We start from the raw sequence: 20,841 nt of genomic DNA on the forward strand, positions 1-20,841 counted from the left end.
TCTGTATGGCAAATGTGTTGCTGATTAGTCAATAAATAAAACACTGATTGGCCATTGGCTAGGCAGGAAGTGTAGGCGGGACAAGGAGGAGAATAAAGCTGGGAAGTGGAAGGCTGAGTCAGAGAGACACTGCCAGCCGCCATGATGACAAACAGCATGTGAAGATGCCCGTAAGCCACAAGCCATGTGGCAAGGTATAGATTAATGGAAATGGATTAATTTAAGCTGTAAGAACAGTTAGCAAGAAGCCTGCCACGGCCATACACTTTGAAACCAATATAAGTCTCTGTGTTTACTTGGTCGGGTCTGAGCGGCTGTGGGACTGGCAGGTGAGAGAGATTTGTCCTGACTGTGGGCCAGGCAGGAAAACTCTAGCTACAAAATACTGTAGCTTGGCAGTGGTGGCACACACCTTTAATACCAGCAGAGGCAAGTGGATCTCTGAGTTGGAGGCCATCCTGGTCTACAAGTGAGTTCCAGGACAGCCAAGGCTACAGAGAAACCCCGTCATTTTTATTATTATTTTGGTATTGGAGATCAATCTCAGGGCACTGAGCAAGTACTCTATTCACTCAGCTTGTACTGTGTACCACATGTCAGGTACTGCAGTCAAAGAATGTAGTGGCTAACAAAAACGGCACTGCCACCTATGCCTTGAGGGACAGCTTGAGCCCAAAGTCCCAGCTAAGCAGGGCCACCTGAGTCCAGGACCTCGGGGAAGGAAAAATCAGGAAGAGTATAAACTTGACTGGGAATAAAGGTTTTTTTTTTTTTTTTTTTTTTTAACACATTCTGGATCTCTTTCTCATTTCTTACCTCATCACCCTTACTCAATTCCATTATCTCCCGAATACTTGTCTTTTGAGACAGGGTTTCACTCTGTAGACCAGGTTGGCCTCAAACTGAGACCTGCTTGCCTCTGCCTCCTGAGTGCTGGAATTAAAAGTGCATGCCTGGCCATGTTGTATTTCCCACCCCCACCCCGTTTTTGTGACAGTCTCACATTGTACCTCAGTCTGACCTCCAATTTGGAATCCTCCTGCCTCATCCTTCTAAGTATTGGGATAGTCATGTCCAGCTGGTCAAGCACAGACAGGTGGAAATAAGAAGCGAACATTGGTAGGCTCAGTCAGTGAAGCACGAGCTGCACAACCCTGAGGAGAGGAGTTTGGATTCTCAGCACCCACACAGAAAGCTGGCATGGTGGCCCCACAGTAACCCCGGTCCTGGGGGGTGAGTCACTACGCTGCAGGGACTCACTGGAGCTTCTTTCTCAAACAGAAGTTGGAGAAAAACTAACCACACACACGGGCCTGGATAGGTGCCCCAACACAAAAAGATGTAAGGATCAAACAACTCAGAGAGCCAAGGTGTAAGGATCAAACAACTCAGTTTACCGGAAGCTTTTGTAACTTTGTATGGTAAACGAGGGCAAAGGACCTACCGAAAAGGCAGACTTCCCCCTGCCACGGTCACCACACGCCTCCACAAAAATGAAGAACGCCAACACTGAGATTAAGCAGGCAAGTTTTATTGTTGAATGTAACAATTCTACAAAAGAAACGCAGCAGTACTGTAATGAGCGCTGCTGCCCACCTTAGTCCCTCAGAGCTCTGGGCAGGAATGGCTTCAGGCATCAAGTATGAACTTTTTTCTTGTTTTTTTTTTCGAGTACCAGATCTCACCAACTTTCACAAAACGCTTCTTTTTTCCACTGCAGTTGAAGGGCTAGTGTTGGTCAAGTATGAGGGTAATGTTTGACTCCCAGTCAAGGTGTTAATGCAAAGTAACTAAAAATAGCAGCCACAAAATCTGCATGACATTGCAGCCAAGGAAAGGCAACATGAGTTAACAAAGAAGTATGTGCATTTAATCAAATCACTTTCCCCGTGAGTCACACAAGGCAGCAGTACTAGCTAGTGTCTAATATTGCACTTCTGGAGCATAAACACAGCTAACAGCGAGCACTGATACTGCTCTAACTGCCTTGGTGTTTACTCAGTCCAGCATGCTGACTACGGTCTTAGCTTTTCCAGGCTTTAAGTACTTGACAGTTGAGGCATTAGAGAAAAGGGCTATCATAATATATACAAGCATTCACTTTGGTTAGTATATTGCTTTCCAAAATACACTGTTCAAATAGTCTTCTTTTTGTGACATTAAAAACTATGGAGTTTCTCTTATTAAAGTCCAAACCATCAACAATGAAAAAGTACAATATAAAATAATACATACGAAGCTGAACATTTAGTTACAGCTCAAACTAGGAATCACTAACTACATGTAGCTGCTTCAGTTTTGGTTTCAAATTTTGGCCCCTACTTCATTCTTATTTACAACTGGTACCTGCTGAGAAAAACATCCAAACTGTTAACTAGGCATATGTATGGAGAGGAAGGTGGGACTAGAACCCAGGGCTCTAGCATGCCAGGCAAGCCCTCTGCCAGAGAGCTACAGGCCCAGCCTGTCTGAGGTGTTTTAAAAATCTGTGTTTTTCACTATAAGGCATCATTATGGCATATTGAAGAAAACTAATATTTGGAAAAATATCAGTTTTACTTTATTTCTTTTCTTAGTTTGGTACTTAAGTATTCTAAGAACTTACACTTAAATTAGTTAGCAAGAGGGTTTTATTTTACAGAAAAAAGGGAGATAGACGAGTGGGAATACACAATGAAGCTTCCATAGCAGTTAATGGAGGAAGGTGGACACCAGTGGAATATGTTTTATCTAAGACTTAAACTGAGGAAATAATTGATGCCACTTTAGCTGGAAGTGAGACGATTGACTTCAAATTCACATTTTAATTCCTCTTTGCACTCAGCAAGGAGCCAGGTGTGTGCATGCCACTCGCTATTAAGATATGGTTTCACTGGCTCAACATTTTTCACTCCACCAAAAGTTGAGGCGCAGGCCTACTATCCAGTTGTGTTGGCTGAAAATACTGCAGCCTGAGTGTAGACAAATATCCCCTGAAATTGCTCGAAGTTTTCTTGTCTGATAGTTTCAGGATCACCATACGTCTTTCAAACACTGAAGAGAGAGAGAAAAAAAAAAAAAAGGCAGTATTATAACCTCTAAATTTAAGTTTCCAAATTCTTAGGAGGCTAACATCTTTCAGACAGTCCCAGTTCTTATTCATGGTGGCATTCACATAGTCAATGGCTGAGTTTAATAGACTGGCAAAGGCATCTGGCATTTTCTGGAATACTCCTCCCTTTGTATTACTCAGTATATTTAACATGTGATATGGCACTTGTCAAACTCAATGCAGTTCCAATTTTACCCATTCTTCAGTGGGGTCAAGTAGTTGGGATGTTCTTCTAGCATTATAAAAGTTCAACTCAATATTAAAGGTCTTACACAGAGCTGGAGTGCCAGGCCTGGTGGTCTACACCTTTAATCCCAGGAATGGGGAGGCAGAGGCAGGAGATTTCTGCGAGTTCCAGGCCAGTCTGGTCTACATAGAGATCTTGTCTCAAGAAAATCAACCAAACAGAAACAAAAATGGCTCAGTGGTTAAAAGTACTTGCTGCTCTTACAGAGCACTGGAGTTTGGCTTCCAGCACTCAGAGTAGACAGTTCATAGCTGCCTGTAACTCCAGCTCCAGGGGTTCTGATACTCTGTAGGCTTCTGTGGGCATACACACACACACACACACACACACACACACACACACACACACACACACACACACCACGTACCTTTACAGGCTAGAGAGATTACAGAGATGCCTCAGTGGTTAAGAGTACAAACTACTCTTGTAGAGTTTAGCTCTCAGGACCCAAATCAGGCACGTCACAAATAGTAACTCCAGCCCAGGGTTAAGTAACATTTCAGGCAGGCAAAGACACACACACACACACACACACAATTTTTTTAAAAAAATCTTTAAAAATAAATCTTGAGGGGCTGAAGATAGGGCTCAGCAGTTAAGAACACTGGCTGCTCTTCCAGAGGACCTGGGTTCAATTCCCAGCACCCACATGGCAGCTCACAACCATATCTATAGTTCCAAGGGATCTGACACCCTCACACAGACAAAACACAAATGCACATAAAATAAATTTAAAAGAAATCTTTAAAAAAAATTAAATATCAAGTTAAAAAAACTCCTAAAACTCACAAATTTCAACAAAAATGTTAAAATCAACAGGCAGTACCAAGGCATGACTGATGGCAATCAGGAACTCTCTAAGCCACGGACTGATCAGCACTTCAGGCCGTCAGTTCCTTCTCACACACCCTGCGGGTCTCAACCCCTCTAGCAAACCTCTATGCCCAAAATATTTACATTTCAATTTACAACAGCAGCAAAATTACAGTTATGAAGAAGCGACGAGAAGAATGTTGTGGTTGGGGGTCCCCACGACACGAGGAACCGTGTCGGCAGGTTGAGAACCACTGCTTTAGGTCGTCCTGCTACAGCCATCTGACTGACTTTGGTAGTAGGGATGAAGCCCAGGTCTTCACACACGCTAGGGAAGTGCTGCAGAGCACACCCCATGGCCACCTTGAAGATGGGCAAAGTGAGGCAGACAGTGTGGAACTGGCACAGCAAGCCGTTCACTCATGGATCCAGATTTATACATTTGAAGGGCTGGTGAGGACCACTCAGGAGGAAAAGCTGAGTCCTGATCATGGACACACTCTTCTGGTCAGTATCTCCTTTATTTTCATTACTCCTAGTTACCGATATTCATGTGTCTGTGTGGGAATATGCGCAATGGTGGAGGTGACTGAGGCCAGAGTGCGCCCTGGAGCTAAAATAACAGGAGGATGCAAGCTCCTCATGTGGGTGTGAGGAGCCAAATTCAGCTGGTTAGCAAGAACAGTATGTGCTCTTTTGTTGTTTGGTTTTCAAGACAGGGCTTCTCTGTGTAGCTCTGACTGTCTTGGAATTGGCTCTGTAGACCAGGCTGACCTCAAACTTAGATCAGCCTGCCTCTGCCTCCTGGGTGCTGGGATAAAAGGTGTGCACCACCACCTGGCTAGCAGTAAGTGCTCTCAAATACTGAGTCATCTCTCCAGCCCACCTTTTACTGTTCTCCAAAAAAGCAACCACTGGAAACAGGAGCAACCAGGCCAGGTTGGTGGGGCACATTTGTAACATTCAGGAAGCTGAGGCAGGAGAATTACCCCCAAGGCAAGTCTGGGCTACATAGAAAGTACCAGACTAGCCAGGAGATACAGCCACACTGTGTGTTAACATTCCCTTTGCATTGTATTATTAGTAGTCTAGAAATATTTCAAAGCATATGGGAGGATAAATGTGGGCTATAAGCACACGCTATGTAGCTTTATATGAAGGTTGGGGGCATCTGTGGATTTTTGGTACATGAGGTCTCAGATTCTGAGGGCTGGTTGGAATGGACAGACCTAGGACAAAATCTTTACACAGACAGATTTCCCCTGAAACAAAACCAAAAATACTCGAAAATTAAAACGAAAACTGTTGGCATTGTGCATACTTTTCCACCATGGAAATGAGAAACAGATAAAGAGAGAAATGGAAATGACTCCAGTTTGAAGTGGCCAGTCCGAATTATGGTCAAGACTAACTAACAAATTCTACAATTGGTACAAATTTACAATCAAGTCTTCAAAAAAGAAAAAAAAAAAAAAAAAAAGAACAAAAACAACCCCCGCCCCCTAAAAAAAACCCCAAATGCTAGTTTGTGAGCATTCATGTTTAAAATATGTTTTACAAAGACACAACTTAGTGCTCAGCTTAAAACACTATGCATGGAAAAGCTTCTCTTTGGATGCAGAAAAATACAGGTAAGGAAATCTATTAATTATTCACCATGGTCACACAATTTCCCACTTCTTTAGCCAGCACCCGTAGTTTTCCTGAAAGAACTTTGCCTTTCCCAGTGCTAATATCACGGAGAGGCAATTTTACCAGCTAAAAGAGCAATGAAAGTCTTGCAATAATTAAGCATCATGAGAGAGAGAGAGAGAGAGAGTCGTGAGCCTTGACAGAAAACCCAAATCCTGCCTTCTGACTTGAAAGTTGGGGATGGATGTTTCGTGCCGGGAACCTGACTAAAGCCAAGCCCTGGATCTTCCAAGTCGGTGAAATCTGAGCCTGCCAGTTATCATGCAGTTCCATGTTCCTCTCCCCAGCTCACTACAGTATACTAAGAATCACCTTGTGGACACCTGAAGTATATGCCCGTCCTAAGTTGTTGTGGGGAAGGGTCAGAATTATTAAAGGATGTTGGATGTTTAGCCTCCTCAGACCTGCTTCTTCATCTCGGTGAGGTCAGTGGCATTCCAGGCATTTAACAGTGGAGCTGCAGCATCCTAACAGCTAGCAGGAAAAGAGAATTCCAGGACACAGAAAAAAATGTTTCCTTTTTTTTCTTTAGCAACAATAAAGCAAACAGTATGATCCAAAGATAATTTTTAAAGTTTTAAATGCAAACACTCACAAATCTCTCTTTCCTTTCTGGTAAGATGTATGTTAAAACAATGTTTTATTTTGTCATAAACTATCATTAAAGTATTATGTACACAAGAGAATTTTGTTTCCTTTTCCTTTTAGAGACAAGGAAGGCTTCATGCTGCAGACCAGCCTGAGGCTGCCTAGAAAGGCACTAAATAGCCAGGTGGGATTTGAACTTTGAACTGTTCTAAGAGCTGAGATTAGAGGTGTGAATCGCCATGCTCACTTGTTACTCTTAGTTTAGTTTTTGAGACAGGATTCTTCTTGTGTTATTTTGGCTAGTCTGGAACTCATGGAAATCGTTTCTCTGCCTCGAAAGTACTGGAACTGTGAACTTGCACCAAAACACCCAGCTTACACAGGAATTTTAAAAGATAACTGGATTTCACCAGGTATGAAATATTAGCCTAGGTTATATAACAAGACCCTGTCTCAATAAAACAAAAAGAAGAAAAACAACCCTAAAATTCTAACAAGTTATGTTTGTTTAAATACTCTCGCATAAGGTAGACTGGAACTCATTATGTAGTCTATGCTGGCCTTGAATTCTTTGCAGTTCCTGTTTCAATCTCCAGTGTTGGGATTACAGAGTCATCACAAAGAATGACCTCTCTGGCCTATATGGTGCACAGACATACATGTAGGCTAAATACCCATACACATATACAAAATAGTATATGCGTATGTGTGTATGTGTGTGCATTACACAGAAGTAATAGATCATTCTTCCAAAATGCAAATTCCCGTTGTTTGGGGACCACAGCACAGTGACAAAGGGTGGGGGAGACACAGCACAAGGAGGTAAAGAGCCCAAGGAGCCGAGAGCCCAAGTCAGTCACATTCAAAGACTCTACAAAGGGAAATCTTAGTGGATGGAAAACAGTAAAGCAAGGAGCTGAGCAGAGCGGGCTCCTAAGCCCCAGAGGCAAAATGTTCTGAGCAACACAGACTACTCAGTCCAAGGAAGAGTCCTGGGCAGGAGCCTGGAACACAAAAGGGTTTGTGTGGAAAAACTGGAGAAATCTTCATTATTTCCTTTTTTTTTTTTTTTTTTTTTTTTTTGTTTGTTTTTTTTGTTGTTGTTGTTTTTCGAGACAGGGTTTCTCTGTGTAGCTTTGCGCCTTTCCTGGAACTCACTTGGTAGCCCAGGCTGGCCTCGAACTCACAGAGATCCGCCTGGCTCTGCCTCCCGAGTGCTGGGATTAAAGGCGTGCGCCACCACCGCCCGGCTGCGCCACCACCGCCCAGCCATTATTTCTTAATTATTATAACTTAGTAAATAAAATACATTTCTGTAACGGTATGATTAATCGTATCAATATAGAACTTTATAAAGCTTACAGCAGAGGGTGGAGGGGGCTCAGTAGCAAAGAGCTGCCAGCATATACACAGCCCAGCTCCACAGACACACAGTGTACACACTTTGTTTCCATTCATTAACCCAGCTGACTCCCAGATAATGTTGAGTCAAGTTCGCAACATTGATCGCCTGGGTACCTTACAGCGCAGAGACACCCAGTCTCATCTCTATGTGAGTAGAGAACACATCCCTAGACAAGCAATTGATAGACTAAATTTAGGTGCAAACACTACCTTTGGGACCTCGAGAGTACAGACTAGAATTACACAGGGAAAGAACAAAAATAAAAACCTGTCCCTTTAATCCCAGGGCTCAGGAGGCAGAGGCAGGCAGATCTCTGTGAGTTTGAGGCCACCCTGGTCAACAGAGTGAGATCCAGGACAGCCAGGACTACAGAGAGAAACTCTGTTTCGAAAAAAATTAAACAACAACAACAAAAAAAAAACCAAAAATACACAACAACAACAAAACCCTTGTCTAGTTAGAATAGGAGACATTTCTTCCAGCCAAATGTCTAGCCTCCTTCTCAGGGATCAGGGGTCCTCTGGGCATGCTCAGTAACTTGTGAAGAGCTTTCACGATCTTTTGGAAACACGAGGAGACAAAATGCAAATGAAAAGGGTGTCTGTGAACTAAAATGATGTGCTTTCATCAGTGGAACCTGGACACGCTCCCACTTTGAGGAACACAATGATCCTTCAAGGCCCTATAAAACTACTATAAAGTCTCCCTGAAAAGGCAGATCCAAACCTCTTCATTTGTAGCCCAAACTAGGCGTGGCTCAGAATGAGGAGCCACACACAGAGTCACAATTCTCAAAGATGATGGAATACTGGCAATTACATCTCCAGTTTAGGTTCCATCTGGTTAAAGCTCACACCCATGAAAATGTTAACAAAATCAGAAAAGGACAACTCTGCAAATCCAACAACCAAATACGAAGAAATGAGCCACACCTATCCTGGATGTGGCCTGCGATACCGCGTCTCGGCAACCGAACAGAATGCCAGTATCCTTCCGGGAAAACTTGCGGGTTAATTGATAGGGTCCTTCTTAACAACAGCCCATAAACTATCAATATTCCTTCCCACTAGCTTTAGATTTAAAAGAGAGAAAAAAAGGCATACAATGAAAGCTTTTGGAACAAAGCCCATTTTTTGAACATGAGGTCTTACAATATCATCCAGGCTGGTCTCACGCCCTAGCTTAGGTTCAAGTGATCTGGTAGTTTCTGATGTATATACCTGGCTGAGCTGTATACACAAAAAAAAGTAAGTAAATTCTTCTAGAAGGGTGACTTTTTCTTTTCTATAACATTTGTGTGTGGTGCATATGTGGGAGTCAGTTCTTAACTTCCACTATGTGGGACTCGGATCAAATTCAGGTTATCCAGCTAAGCAGCAAGTGAGGTATCTTGGTGGCCATTTTAATTCAATTAAAAAACAAAAATAAGCTGGGTGGTCGGTGGTGGCGCACGCCTTTGATCCCAGCACTCGGGAGGCAGAGCCAGGCGGATCTCTGTGAGTTTGAGGCCAGCCTGGGCTACCAAGTGAGTTCCAGGAAAGGTGCAAAGCTACACAGAGAAACCCTGTCTCGAAAAATAAAAAAATAAAAAGTCATTTACTCCAGAGTGACACCCAAATCCACAGTAGCACACAACTCTCACTCATGTACACTACACTGATACCATGTTCTTGGATTACAAACTTCATTCCAATCTATATTCCTTCAAGGTCTTCAGACATACCAGTGAGGAAAGGGGAGGCTCCTCCTCATCTCCTTCCTAGAGAAACCTCCGATTCTCCATATCATTTTGGGCCTCTCTGATTTAGCTTACACGATAGGTCCTTACAGTCCTTACCTTCTTTTCTGAGGACGATCTAACTGCTTGGGCCCTTAAATACAAACCCATTCTTTGGGTAGAGTCCTGGCCTGGTCATTTGTGTGTACAAGTCCATCCTCGGTTGCATACTAAAATGCAAGTTAAAACAAACAGGATCAATAGATGGACAGCTTGTCACTGTGGATGTTATTTTAACTAAACAAATGTTAACAAAAATATATGACACGTAGACCCTAGGAAATAATACAAGCCATACACACTGACCTCAAGGCTTCCTTTTATTACTTATCAAACTCTTTACTAGGTGGAAGTTACATTGAATATATGGATTAAAAACGGACACAAAACCACTAGACCACAATTAAGGAGGATCAAATCCGATCTTTTTGTTTTTGCATGTACATCTGTAGACCAGAAGAGGTCACTGGATCCCACAGATGGTTGGGAGCTGCCATGTGGGTACTGGGAATTGAACTTGGAACCCCTGTAGAGCAGCCAGTGAGCCATCTCTGCAAACAGAATCTGATCTCCTAAGTTAACATGATAACTTCCTTCCGGTAGGACAGGGTATCATGTATTTGAGCATCAATTACCTTGTCAGGCATTATACATTAACCTACAAACCCAGTGAATTTTAAATAGTTTTAAATTTGAAATAAACCATTGAAACAAATTCTCAGTTGGGTACTAAATAAAAATTTTTATATGAGTCATCAAAAGACCCAAAGTCAGAATGTTGAGGAGGAAGCCAGTATTTATTGAAAGCTCAAAGCCCTTGAAAGTAATGGCTAATGAAAAGAGCAAATGAGAAGTATTAAAGGTGTGTGAGGACTCCCTAGAACCACCAGTAATCCACCATGGAAGACACCAGAGCCTTCAATTTACCGACCAAATTAACCCTCTCACTGCCGAATGCTTTCCAAGTATTTGCCTCCTTCAGAAATCCTACTCCCCATTTCTCTTCGGCATAGTCTCCTTCCTTCCTTTTATTCCTGACAGGGTTCTCTCCAGACCACAGACTAGACCCAAACCACGCCATACTCTGATCTTCTTGCCTCTATTCCCAAGTGCTGGGCTTCTGGACATGTGCCACCATGTTGGGTTTATGAGTTGTTGAGGCTGAAACCCAGGCTTCCTGCATGCTAAGCAAGAAGCTGCTTCACTGGTGGAGCTGGATGGTCATCCTGCTCTTGATACACCTTAAGCTAGTGCTAAGCCCAAGTGCTGGCATTACAAGTGTGTGCCACCACAACCAGCTACAAGGTTGGGAAGCCACTCTGCACATCAGAATTTCTCCCTAAACACCCCGTACTCTTGCTAGCTTTGTACCCTACTCTCATAAGCAGGGAATTCACAAAGTTGGAATAGTTTATGAGAGAAATGTTACTAAAGTTAATGGGGAAATATATCTAATTTCTTTATTTAAAAAGTATGTTTTTCTCCCCTTTTCTTTATTTTGTTTTTTCAAGACAGAGTCTCATCATGTAGCCCTAACTGTCCTAGAACTTACTATGTAGACCAGGCTGGCCCCACAGAGATCCGCGTGCTTCTGCCTCACAAGTGCAGGGATCAAAGATGTGCGTCACCACATTCAACAAAGATAATGTATTTCTAAAATGACATTTGTCATTATGACACCAAGTTTTATATTCATTTAAAAGATAAAAATGGATACCACTGGCAAATTTCATTTATTCAACCAATTATTTCCTGGATATTTGCTTAATATTTAAGCATATAAAATTAATCAGTAATTATAATCATACAAAATTAATCAGAAAGAACCAGAAATAAAAACATTAACAACAGTAACTGGCACAGTGATGCATGCCTTTAGTCTCAGTATTTGGGAGACAGGCAGGTGGATCTGTGAATTCCAGGCCAGCCAGGGCTACATACTTAAATCCTGATAGAAAAGAGAGAAAAAGGATGGGGGTGGGGTGGGGGGAGGAAGACTAGAGACAAGAGCAATAGAAAATGGCCAACAGTGATCAAGTACACTGTGGGTGAAGATAAGCAGACTGTATGAAAGGGAACAGTTTAAGAGAAGTCATCTACAGACCTTACCACCTGTGACAAAGCCAAGGCAGGTAGGACCCCATAGGAACCAGCTGTTACCTCAAGAGCCAACAACAAATGGGGTGACATGGACTTTTAAAAAACAGTGAAAATTGGGTCAGGTATAAAGATTTGAATTCATGCCTCACAGCTTGAATTATTGAAGGCAGATATTGGAACTACAGGTTTGGATGACTGAGTCCCAAAGCAATCTAGTTTATAGATTCTAAATCTTTAACAGGTGTGCCCTGCATTCCTATAAGCTCAGCACTTGGGAAGCAGAGCTGGGAGGATCACAGCAAGTTGAAGGCTAGCCTGATCTACATAGTGCTCCAGAGATCAGCTGAACTACATGAGTGTATCTTAAACTAATTTAATAAATAAAATAAAAATAAGTTCCAAACACTTCTAAACAAGAGCAGATTATCTAGAAGAAATAATGTAGCATCATTGTGCTTCTGATTATAGCAAATAATCCTAACTTTGAATGACTCTAGGAGCTACTCAAGAGAATGTATCATTTTTGAAGCATGTCATTTAAATTTTAAATCTTTCTCACTTTTCATTATTTTGTACATTATGTGCACACACACAGGCATGCTTAAGCACACATGTATGTGCCATATATAGCACAGAGATGGAGGTCAGAGGACAACTCTCGAGAGTTGTTTCCTCCACCATGAGGACTCAGGTAGTCAGGCTTGACTGCAAGCATCATTACTATCTGGGCTGTCTTGTCAGTCCGTGTCAGATTTGATCATAAATCTAGAAATGATGCTAACTATGTGTTTGAGGGGAAATAAGTATCTATAATTGCCAACCATGGTACTTTTTACCGAAGATTAATTTTGCTTAATCTCATTATTAATGTATGTGTATGAAATTGGTCAAACCAAGCTAAACCATTAAGCCCAGCTGACCATTAAACTTGAAAATTCCTCAGAGTTCCTACGAAGGGAAAATACAAAAGTCAAAGTATTTTCTCCATAAAACTGAGTAACTTTTTCAATTCACTTCTAGTAAAAACTATGTAATTTGTAGAGTGGTGGTGGTAGTACACACCTTTAGTCCCAGCACTTGGGAGGCAGAAACAGGAAGATCCTTGAGTTCAAGGCCAGCCTGGTCTACAGAGTGAGTTCCAGGAGAGCCATGGCTACACAGAGAAACCCTGTCTCGAAAAGCCAAAAAACAAAACAACAAAACAGCTGTATAAAGAGAAAAAGGTGGAGTGTAGGTAACCTTTTAACATCCAGTCCTCCAGAGGCTGAATAATCATTTGAGAAGAGCACAAGCTACCGACCCATCAAGAACCGGGAGTTCTCCCGGAAGAACATGCTAAAGCCAGGAAGAAAAGGTGACTTCCTCTTCTCTGATAGAAAATAAGTCTTTGAGACAATGATGAATAGGGTAGTGGATGGGGGCTATCTAGCCAGACACGGTTTTACTTGAGACCACGCCCTCCAGAGTCATGGACCACGCTTGGGAAACACATCCTGGCAGTGGACTGGCCTCCACAGACCCAGCTCGCTCACACAGTGCTGCGCATGAGCAGGGCCATTCTGGAGTCGGCTAGTCTGAAAACTCGGGCTAATTTCAGCACTATGAGGAAAGATTTGCCCACAGACCAGCAGACTACATGTTACTGGCTTGTAGACATGGTAGGAAGTGTACTGGACTTTAAGTAATCGAGTGACTTCAGGAAGGCATGAGGTTTGCTCGGATGAATGGGAAGGAACAGATTTTATTCACTGTTACACACCTGTTGCCAAGAAAAGCTTATTCCTAAAGTCAGAAGACAGTGATGGACACAGCAGCAGCAAAGATGGATGAGAGCAAAGTCAGCAGCAGCAGAATCAGGTCATCTCATGGAGGCCCAGCGCCCTTCTCCAACCCAAGGACCCAACAAGTCGGTTAGCTGGGCTGTCTATTTTATTTTCTTTTTCCAAGAAAAACAGAAGTCTTTCATTTTCATTTTTCCCCGGTGCCATTACAAGAGGTTTTCTGATTTTTAAATACTCAAGCTTGAAACTCCACATTTATATGTTTATTTTAATTTATTTTTTATTATTTGCAGTACTGGAGATTGGACAAGTACTCTACCACTAAGCTATATTCCTACCACTCCTTTTATTTATTTACAAATTTTAAAATTACTTGTACTTATTTTGTGTGTGTTTGGGAAGGTGCATATGTATGTTGTAGAGTGTATGAAGTCACAGGACAATTTTCATGAGTGAATCGCAGGAATCAAAATTCAGGTCACAAGGTTTGGTGGTAAGGGCCTTCTTAAAAAAAAAAATTAAAATTAAGGTGGGTGTGGTGGTGCATGCTTTTAATCCCAGCACTTAGAAGGTCCCTGTGGGTTCGAGCCTGCTCTACACAGTGAGTTCCAGGACAGCCACAGCTACATAGTGAGACCCTATCTCAAGAAATGAAACAAAATTCTATTTTATGTGTACGAGTAATTTGCTTGCATGCATGTATATAAGTGCATGTGTGCATCCCTGATGGTTGTGGCCAGTCTTGTGGGTTCTGAGAACTGAACCAATGACCTCTACAAGAGCAGTAAGCACTATTAGCCGGCCATCCATCTCTCAAGCCCCATTGTTTTGTTTATCTACTTACTTATTTTCATTTTTTGGGATAGTGTCCCACTTTGTGGCCCTGGCTGGCCTGGAACTCACAGACCAGCCTGCCTTTTCCCGTGATTAAAGGCATGCACCACTATGCCCCGCTTATTTTATTTTTTTAAGTCAAGAAATGAGGAGACAATTCCAAGGAAAATGCCCCTTAGCAACCCTGTTCTTCATGCACACACCTGTACTGCTCACCCTCATGAACTTTCCCATAGCACACAAGTTTTAAAAGCACAGACAGATTACAGGGAAAGAGGATTGTGGGGCCAGAATTACGACAGCAGAGGAAAGCCCTAATCTTGTCAGGAGGATGAACCTGGAGTTAGGTCCTCACCAGAGACCGGATCTACACGCTTCAACAAGCAAATCCATCAGCACAGGCACACATGTTTCAGAGAATCAGTTTCTTTCCTAGCTGCATTTTTTTTTTAGGCAAACCAATCTTAATAAGGGCCCTGAGGATTTTTCTTCTTCAAGCTACTGACCTGGTAACCTTGGAAGAAGTTAAGAATTTCCTTAACTCCAGTATTGTAGGCCAGGCCCTGCATTCTGACCACCGTGCCAGGCTGGGGCGGGACACTGCTAAGATTAGCAGCTGTAGGGAAGTAGCCAAGACTATTAGGCGAACCTGGGGGGCTAAAGGGAGAAAAAGCACAGTGAACCAGCAGGAACACACAATGTGGATATTTACTCTAAATATATTACTTAAGAAACTGATGTTTTGAAGGTGATGTTTCTTATGCTGCGATGAGGTACCTTTCCTAAGACAGGTAAGATTGTCACAGAGGTTCTGCCTCGCGTTTCCACAGCAGCCAGGTAGAGAGGAAGGGGGGTTAATGCAGTGTTAGATGCAAGACTTTCCCGAACCTCTCAGGTTCTCAAAGGGAGAGAGAGGAAGAAGAACTAAGCCGTCTCAACCACTCCACCGCTTCCAAAGCCCAGATCATTGATGGTTAATGAGCCAGTTTTCAAGAATATTAAGACGTGAAGAGGCATGGCTATAAGGGACTAATAGGAACCACAGCCAGAGACCAAAAGTGTCAGAAGTAAACGCCCCGAGAACCAACGGCTCCCCACATGCACAAGGAGACACGAAGCCCAAGAATGCCACAGCAGAGCAGATCACACCAGGGCCATTTCTGCCAGCGTGACTCTTTAAAAACAGGGGAGGGAAAGAGTTAGAAGGGGCACTTAACAAGCCGAGCTGATCCCCATTGAAACGAATGAGGCCTCCTGGCATTATCTGGAGTCATTTCCTCCCAGAAGCATAAGACCTGTCCGTGCCGGGCTCACAATGTACCTCTAGCTACCATTATTTTAGTCTCATTAATGAACTCACCAGTCAGCTTTATGAGAGTCCCACCGAATCCACTCTCTACTATTGGAGTCCAGATCATTTCAATTTGAAATATGTACAGGAATATTTTTTAACCCAGTCATGAACTTAAGAAGCAACACTGACTCCATGTTTAGATCAGGAACCTCTAGTCATCTTCCCGTAGAGATAACTGTACCACTCCAGAGTAGCCCTCTACATGATTCTGACAAATAGGTTAGCAGATGTGCCTCTAGCCCACAGATTACGTTAATTAGCCCAGAAACCATTCATTTGCTGTTACACAGAGACAGTCAACACCTTCAGTTTCACAGCAATGTTCTCAGAGCATGATTTAACACATCCAGTCTTAATCTTATGAATAAGATTATGATATTCTCTTACTCTTATTATCATTTATTAAATATTAGAAAACAGCACTGGGCACCCGGCACTAAACCTGTAAGTCTCTAAATCAGTGACCTCGACTATGTGACAAATTTGAATTACCCTAGGAGAACTTCGCACTTCTGAAGAGAGCCCACCTATCCACCCATCCAAATTACAAATCCAAGACTCAGGAAAGCCAGATGCCCCATGACTGTACCAATAAGTAAAGCAACTCAAGTGATCTTAATGAAAACCAAGATTGAGATCACTGCTTAAGAGACTTGTACAATCAACACTAGAATTAGGGTGTGTGCTGAATGGCTTCTAACGCTCTGGCCCCCCTAAAGCCAGCACCTCCACGTTTTTACAGAGGTGAGATAATTTCCTACTGAAAACATACCAGTTAGCACTTTGTCAAACGACAAAACCACACTAATCTCTCAAGTTCAGTATTTTCTTCATATTTAACCAATATTCAGTGAGTATATCTTTTCATACCAAATATCTGATATAAATCTAATATACGAAGACCACATATTTCAATACAACCTAGACTCTTCTATAAAAGATATGAAAGTCTTGTCATGTCTCTAGCATATTTATCTTCATATACTGTCCTATCACATTTTATTGCTTTTGTCTGAAGATCTTCTATAAATTCAGTTTGGAGTCTTTGGCACCTTAAAAATATATTCAAGATGGAAGCAGATAAGGGGCCAGTGAGAGAGACAGCTTAGAGGGAAAGGCACTTGCTGTCAAGTCTGATCCCTGGGACCCACATGGTGGAGAGAGAGACCCAGCACACGCGCACACACACAAACACAGAATGAACATAGATATTAATTAGATACAGCAGAGATGCTGCCTTTTTTTTTTTTTTTTTTTTTTTTGGAGACAAGGTTTCTCTGTGTAGCTCTGACTGTCTTGGAACTCACTCTGTAGACCAGGCTGACCTCGAACTCACAGAGATCCGCCTACCTCAGCCTCTCTGCTGGGATTAAAGTCGTGTGCCACCATGGGCTTCGTAAGCAAAAACCCAAGCAGTCACCATAAGGGTTGACGGCTCAGTGCAGAAATGCACAGACTGCATAAACCATGTAACGTGAGTTCTGTCCTTGAAATCCACACAGAAACGGAAGGGGACAGCTGATCCCACAAAGTTGTCCTCTGACTTCCACATTTGCCCTACAGCATGTGCACCTGTGCGTACACTATTAAAAGAAATCTTTTAGGAAGCCCCAATTCAAAATTTAACATTATACAAGACAATTTATTCAGATCTTGAGGTAGCAATTATTCCAACGACCTTTAACCCAACTTCAATTTCATCTCACTTTTCTTTCAGTTTTTCGATACAGAGTTTCTCTGTGTAGCCCTGGAAGTCTTATCATTTTCCTAGCATACTTATTTATATACATTATCCTATTGTATTTTATTGCTTTTGCCTAAAGATCTTCTATAAATTTGGAACTCACTCTGTAGACCAGGCTGGCCTTGAACTCACAGAGATAGCCTGCCTCTGCCTCCTGAGTGCTGGGATTGAGTGTGTGTGTGTGCCACAGCCATCCGGTTTCTAGTCTCATTTTTCAAAACTATAATTACCTATTAGATTCTAGAAGCCATAAGGAAACTTGAGGAACCTGTCTATCTCCTTGAGAGGGAAGAAATTTCTACAACCTAAAATCTGAATTCCAAGATTTTGCAGGGATTACTCAAACGAAGAGCAAAATGAACACATTTTACAATAAAACTGTCAGAGACAAACATGTAACTTTATATAGAAAATCAAAGGACGGTTACTAAAAAAACCTAATAGGACTAACAAGTTGGAACATTTTAAAGAACACAACCATTAATTGCTTTTCCATATAAGACAACAAACACCACCACAATTAAAAACAATTCTATTTATAGTAACATCAAAAGGAACATTCCCAGGGGAAAACACACAGAAGCACAGGAGTTGTATACCACATATTCATAAAACTCATGCTCTAGGCCTGTTTCAAGTTGGAAGCAGGAGTACAAGTCATCCTCAGCTACACAGTGAGTTCAAGGCCAGCCTGGGCTAGTCGAGGTGTTCCCCCAAAGAACCAACAAGCCAGGTTTATAAATAGAAGCTTGAGCCTTGTTAAGATTCTCCATTCCCTGAGACAGGGAGATGTTTCAGCTGCTAAAAGCATCTGCTGTGCAAGCCTGATGACCTGTCCAGTTCCTGGAACACAAAAACCTGGATGCAGTGATGCACATCTCACATGATGAGATAAGAAGGGGAGATAGAAAAACTGGCCCCAAGCACGTCAGCCTGGGGTACACTGCCCAGCAGCTGAGATGAGGAGACCTAATTCAATAAAGTAGAAGGTGGAAACTAACTCCCAAAAGCTTTCTTCTAACCCCCAAACCCTTAATATGTCAGGAGCATGGGTGCACCCATACAAAATTAATAAAAAAGAAAAAAGGGTTCTTCACCAACTTCAAGTCATCATGAAAAACGCCCAGTATCATCCATACCTTTTTTAGTTAAAATCAAATGTAGTAAATAGCTGAGGCTGACTCCAAATTTGTAATCCTCCTGCCTCAACCTGAGTGTTAGGATTATGGGCATTATAAGTTTCAATGTAGCTCAGTAGCAGAGAGTAAGTTTAACTTGTATGAGAACTTCAGTGTGGTACCCAGTACCACAATTAAGAACGAAGGCAAGGGAGATGGCGTAAGAGGTAAGGTGTTTGCCCTGTGTGAGGATCTGAGTTCAAATCACAGGAACGCACATAAACAGCTGGATGTGGGAGCGTATGCAGCTGTCTCAGTGGTGGCCATATAGGAAATGAAGACAGATGGGTCTCTGGAAGCTTGAAGTCTAACTAGATTTGCCTCACACAAAAAGGTAGAAGGTACCAAGATTGCCCTTAACCTCTACATGTGCTCGGGCACACATACACATTTATTTCTTTTTGGTTTTTTAAGACAGGGTTTCTCTGTGTAGCCCAGGCTGGCCTCAACCTCACAGAGATCTGCCTGCCTCTGCCTCCTGAGTGCTGGGATTAAAGGCGTGTGCCACCACTGCCCGGCCACGCACAAATTTATTATACACTAAAACAAAGAAATAAAACTAATAAACACAGGGGCTGGAGAGATGGCTCAGTGGTTAAGAGCACTGACTGCTCTTCCAGAGGTCCTGAGTTCAATTCCCAGCAACCACATGGTGGCTCACAACCACCTGCAATTAGATCTGGTGCCCTCTTCTGGCCTGCAAAGACACATGCAGGCAGAACACTGTATACATAATAAATAAAATAAATTTAAAACTAATAAACACAAAGTTCAGCTTGTTAAGTGGTTATGGGATAACAAAATTTAGACTCCCTATCTGAAATCCTACAAAAAATTAACTCAAATTGATGTACCTGACAAAATGGCTTAATCCCAATAACTCATTTCCAGCCGACACACACAGATGCCTGTACTCCCACACCATACAGAGACCCACTAATAAATTTAAAAAAATTGAAGGTGAACTCATATTGAGTCCTTTATCTAAATATGAAAGCTTAAAATATAAAAACTCAAGGAACGTACATCAAGCTTTTGTACCTATACTCAAAACAAGTAACAATCAAAGGGCTGAGAAGATACACTATCAATAAGATGCTTGCCATCAAGCAAGAGGATGGAGTTCACCCACCAACACCCACATAATAAGAAACACGTGCTAGTGTTAGTTGCATCTGTAATCCCAGTACAGGGGAGGTAGAGACAGGTAGCATCCTGGAGCTTGCCAGCCAGTCAACCCAGCTGAACTGGCAAGCTCAGGTTTGCTGAGACCCTGTTTCAAAAATACAAGGTGAAGGTGAGGAAGACTCAACATTGATCTCTGGCCTTCACATGCACAAAAGTACACACATGCACACACACCCACAAATGGCGGTGGGGTTGAGGTGGGAGTCTGGATCCACACAAAAACGTAAACTCAAATCTTTACTGTTGACTAGTATATATTAGGAGTGTGACATCTTTTATTATAATAAAGATGTTTTTACATAAGATTAGATATAATATAGAGAATGTAAGGAACTCAAGCACCAAGTTCTCAAACTATGCTTCAACTACTAACATAAAGCAAGACTGCCAGGAACTTTTGAGGGTTGAGATTTTCACGCATCAGTGTATCAGTTCTCACTCACACTTGGAATGAATGATTTAAGTTCTACAAATGTTATACACTTGACAACACTAGAAAAGAATGAATGGGCACCAAATGAGATGTCAGGATGACACTGAACTCCAGGCACTTCCCATGGTGAGTTCGGGCCACATAAAAGAAGCTGGCGAAGAGACTGCGCTTGAACTGGGTGACAGTCCTGGAGGAGAGGCCTGAGAGAGGGATGGGAGGAAGAGGAACAGGAAAACAAGGCTCTCGTTGTGGAAACCATTACATCACCACGACTGTGAAGACAGGTCAGTGGGACGCTACCACGGCTCCCTCTGTGCAAGGTGCCCCAAGAGCACGAACCACAGGGTCTCTCCTCCTCAGAAGTGGACAGAGGTGAACGCAGAGGCTCACAACTGGTCAAGATGCAGAGTCGAGTGTGCAACCCTGAATGGGACATCTCTAACACACCCTCCCCCAAGGCTCAGGGACCATCACAGAAGGGAGGGCAGGGGTTTAAGAGCCAGAGAGGTTGAGAGGACAGGAACAAACCCTGCCTTCCGGCCTTGACTGGCCAAACTCCACTCAAACATTCATACGACAAAGTTTTTCGTTAAGACTGCAAACTTACACAAAATTT

The 20,841-nt window shown here is 42.5% G+C and overlaps 1 protein-coding gene across 6 annotated transcripts in view; it reads right to left on the reverse strand.

Moving 5' to 3' along the window:
* Window positions 1-2,612: 2,612 nt before the first annotated feature.
* The window catches only part of Esrp1 (epithelial splicing regulatory protein 1), a 58,000-nt gene continuing 39,771 nt past the window's right edge, over window positions 2,613-20,841 (reverse strand). For 3 of the 6 annotated variants that reach the window (XM_059253854.1, XM_059253855.1, XM_059253853.1), the window contains exons 14-16: window positions 14,835-14,985; window positions 9,674-9,783; window positions 2,613-3,033 (exon numbers count right to left, since the gene is read on the reverse strand). In XM_059253854.1, the coding sequence (XP_059109837.1) occupies window positions 9,709-9,783; window positions 14,835-14,985 (226 nt within the window). In that variant the 3' untranslated portion in view covers window positions 2,613-3,033; window positions 9,674-9,708. The remainder of the gene's footprint in view (window positions 3,034-9,673; window positions 9,784-14,834; window positions 14,986-20,841) is intronic. The other 3 variants (XM_059253857.1, XM_059253856.1, XM_059253858.1) reach the window with 3 other exon arrangements.

Source organism: Peromyscus eremicus, chromosome 2 (genome assembly GCF_949786415.1).
Source record: "Peromyscus eremicus chromosome 2, PerEre_H2_v1, whole genome shotgun sequence".
NCBI lineage: Eukaryota > Metazoa > Chordata > Mammalia > Rodentia > Cricetidae > Peromyscus > Peromyscus eremicus.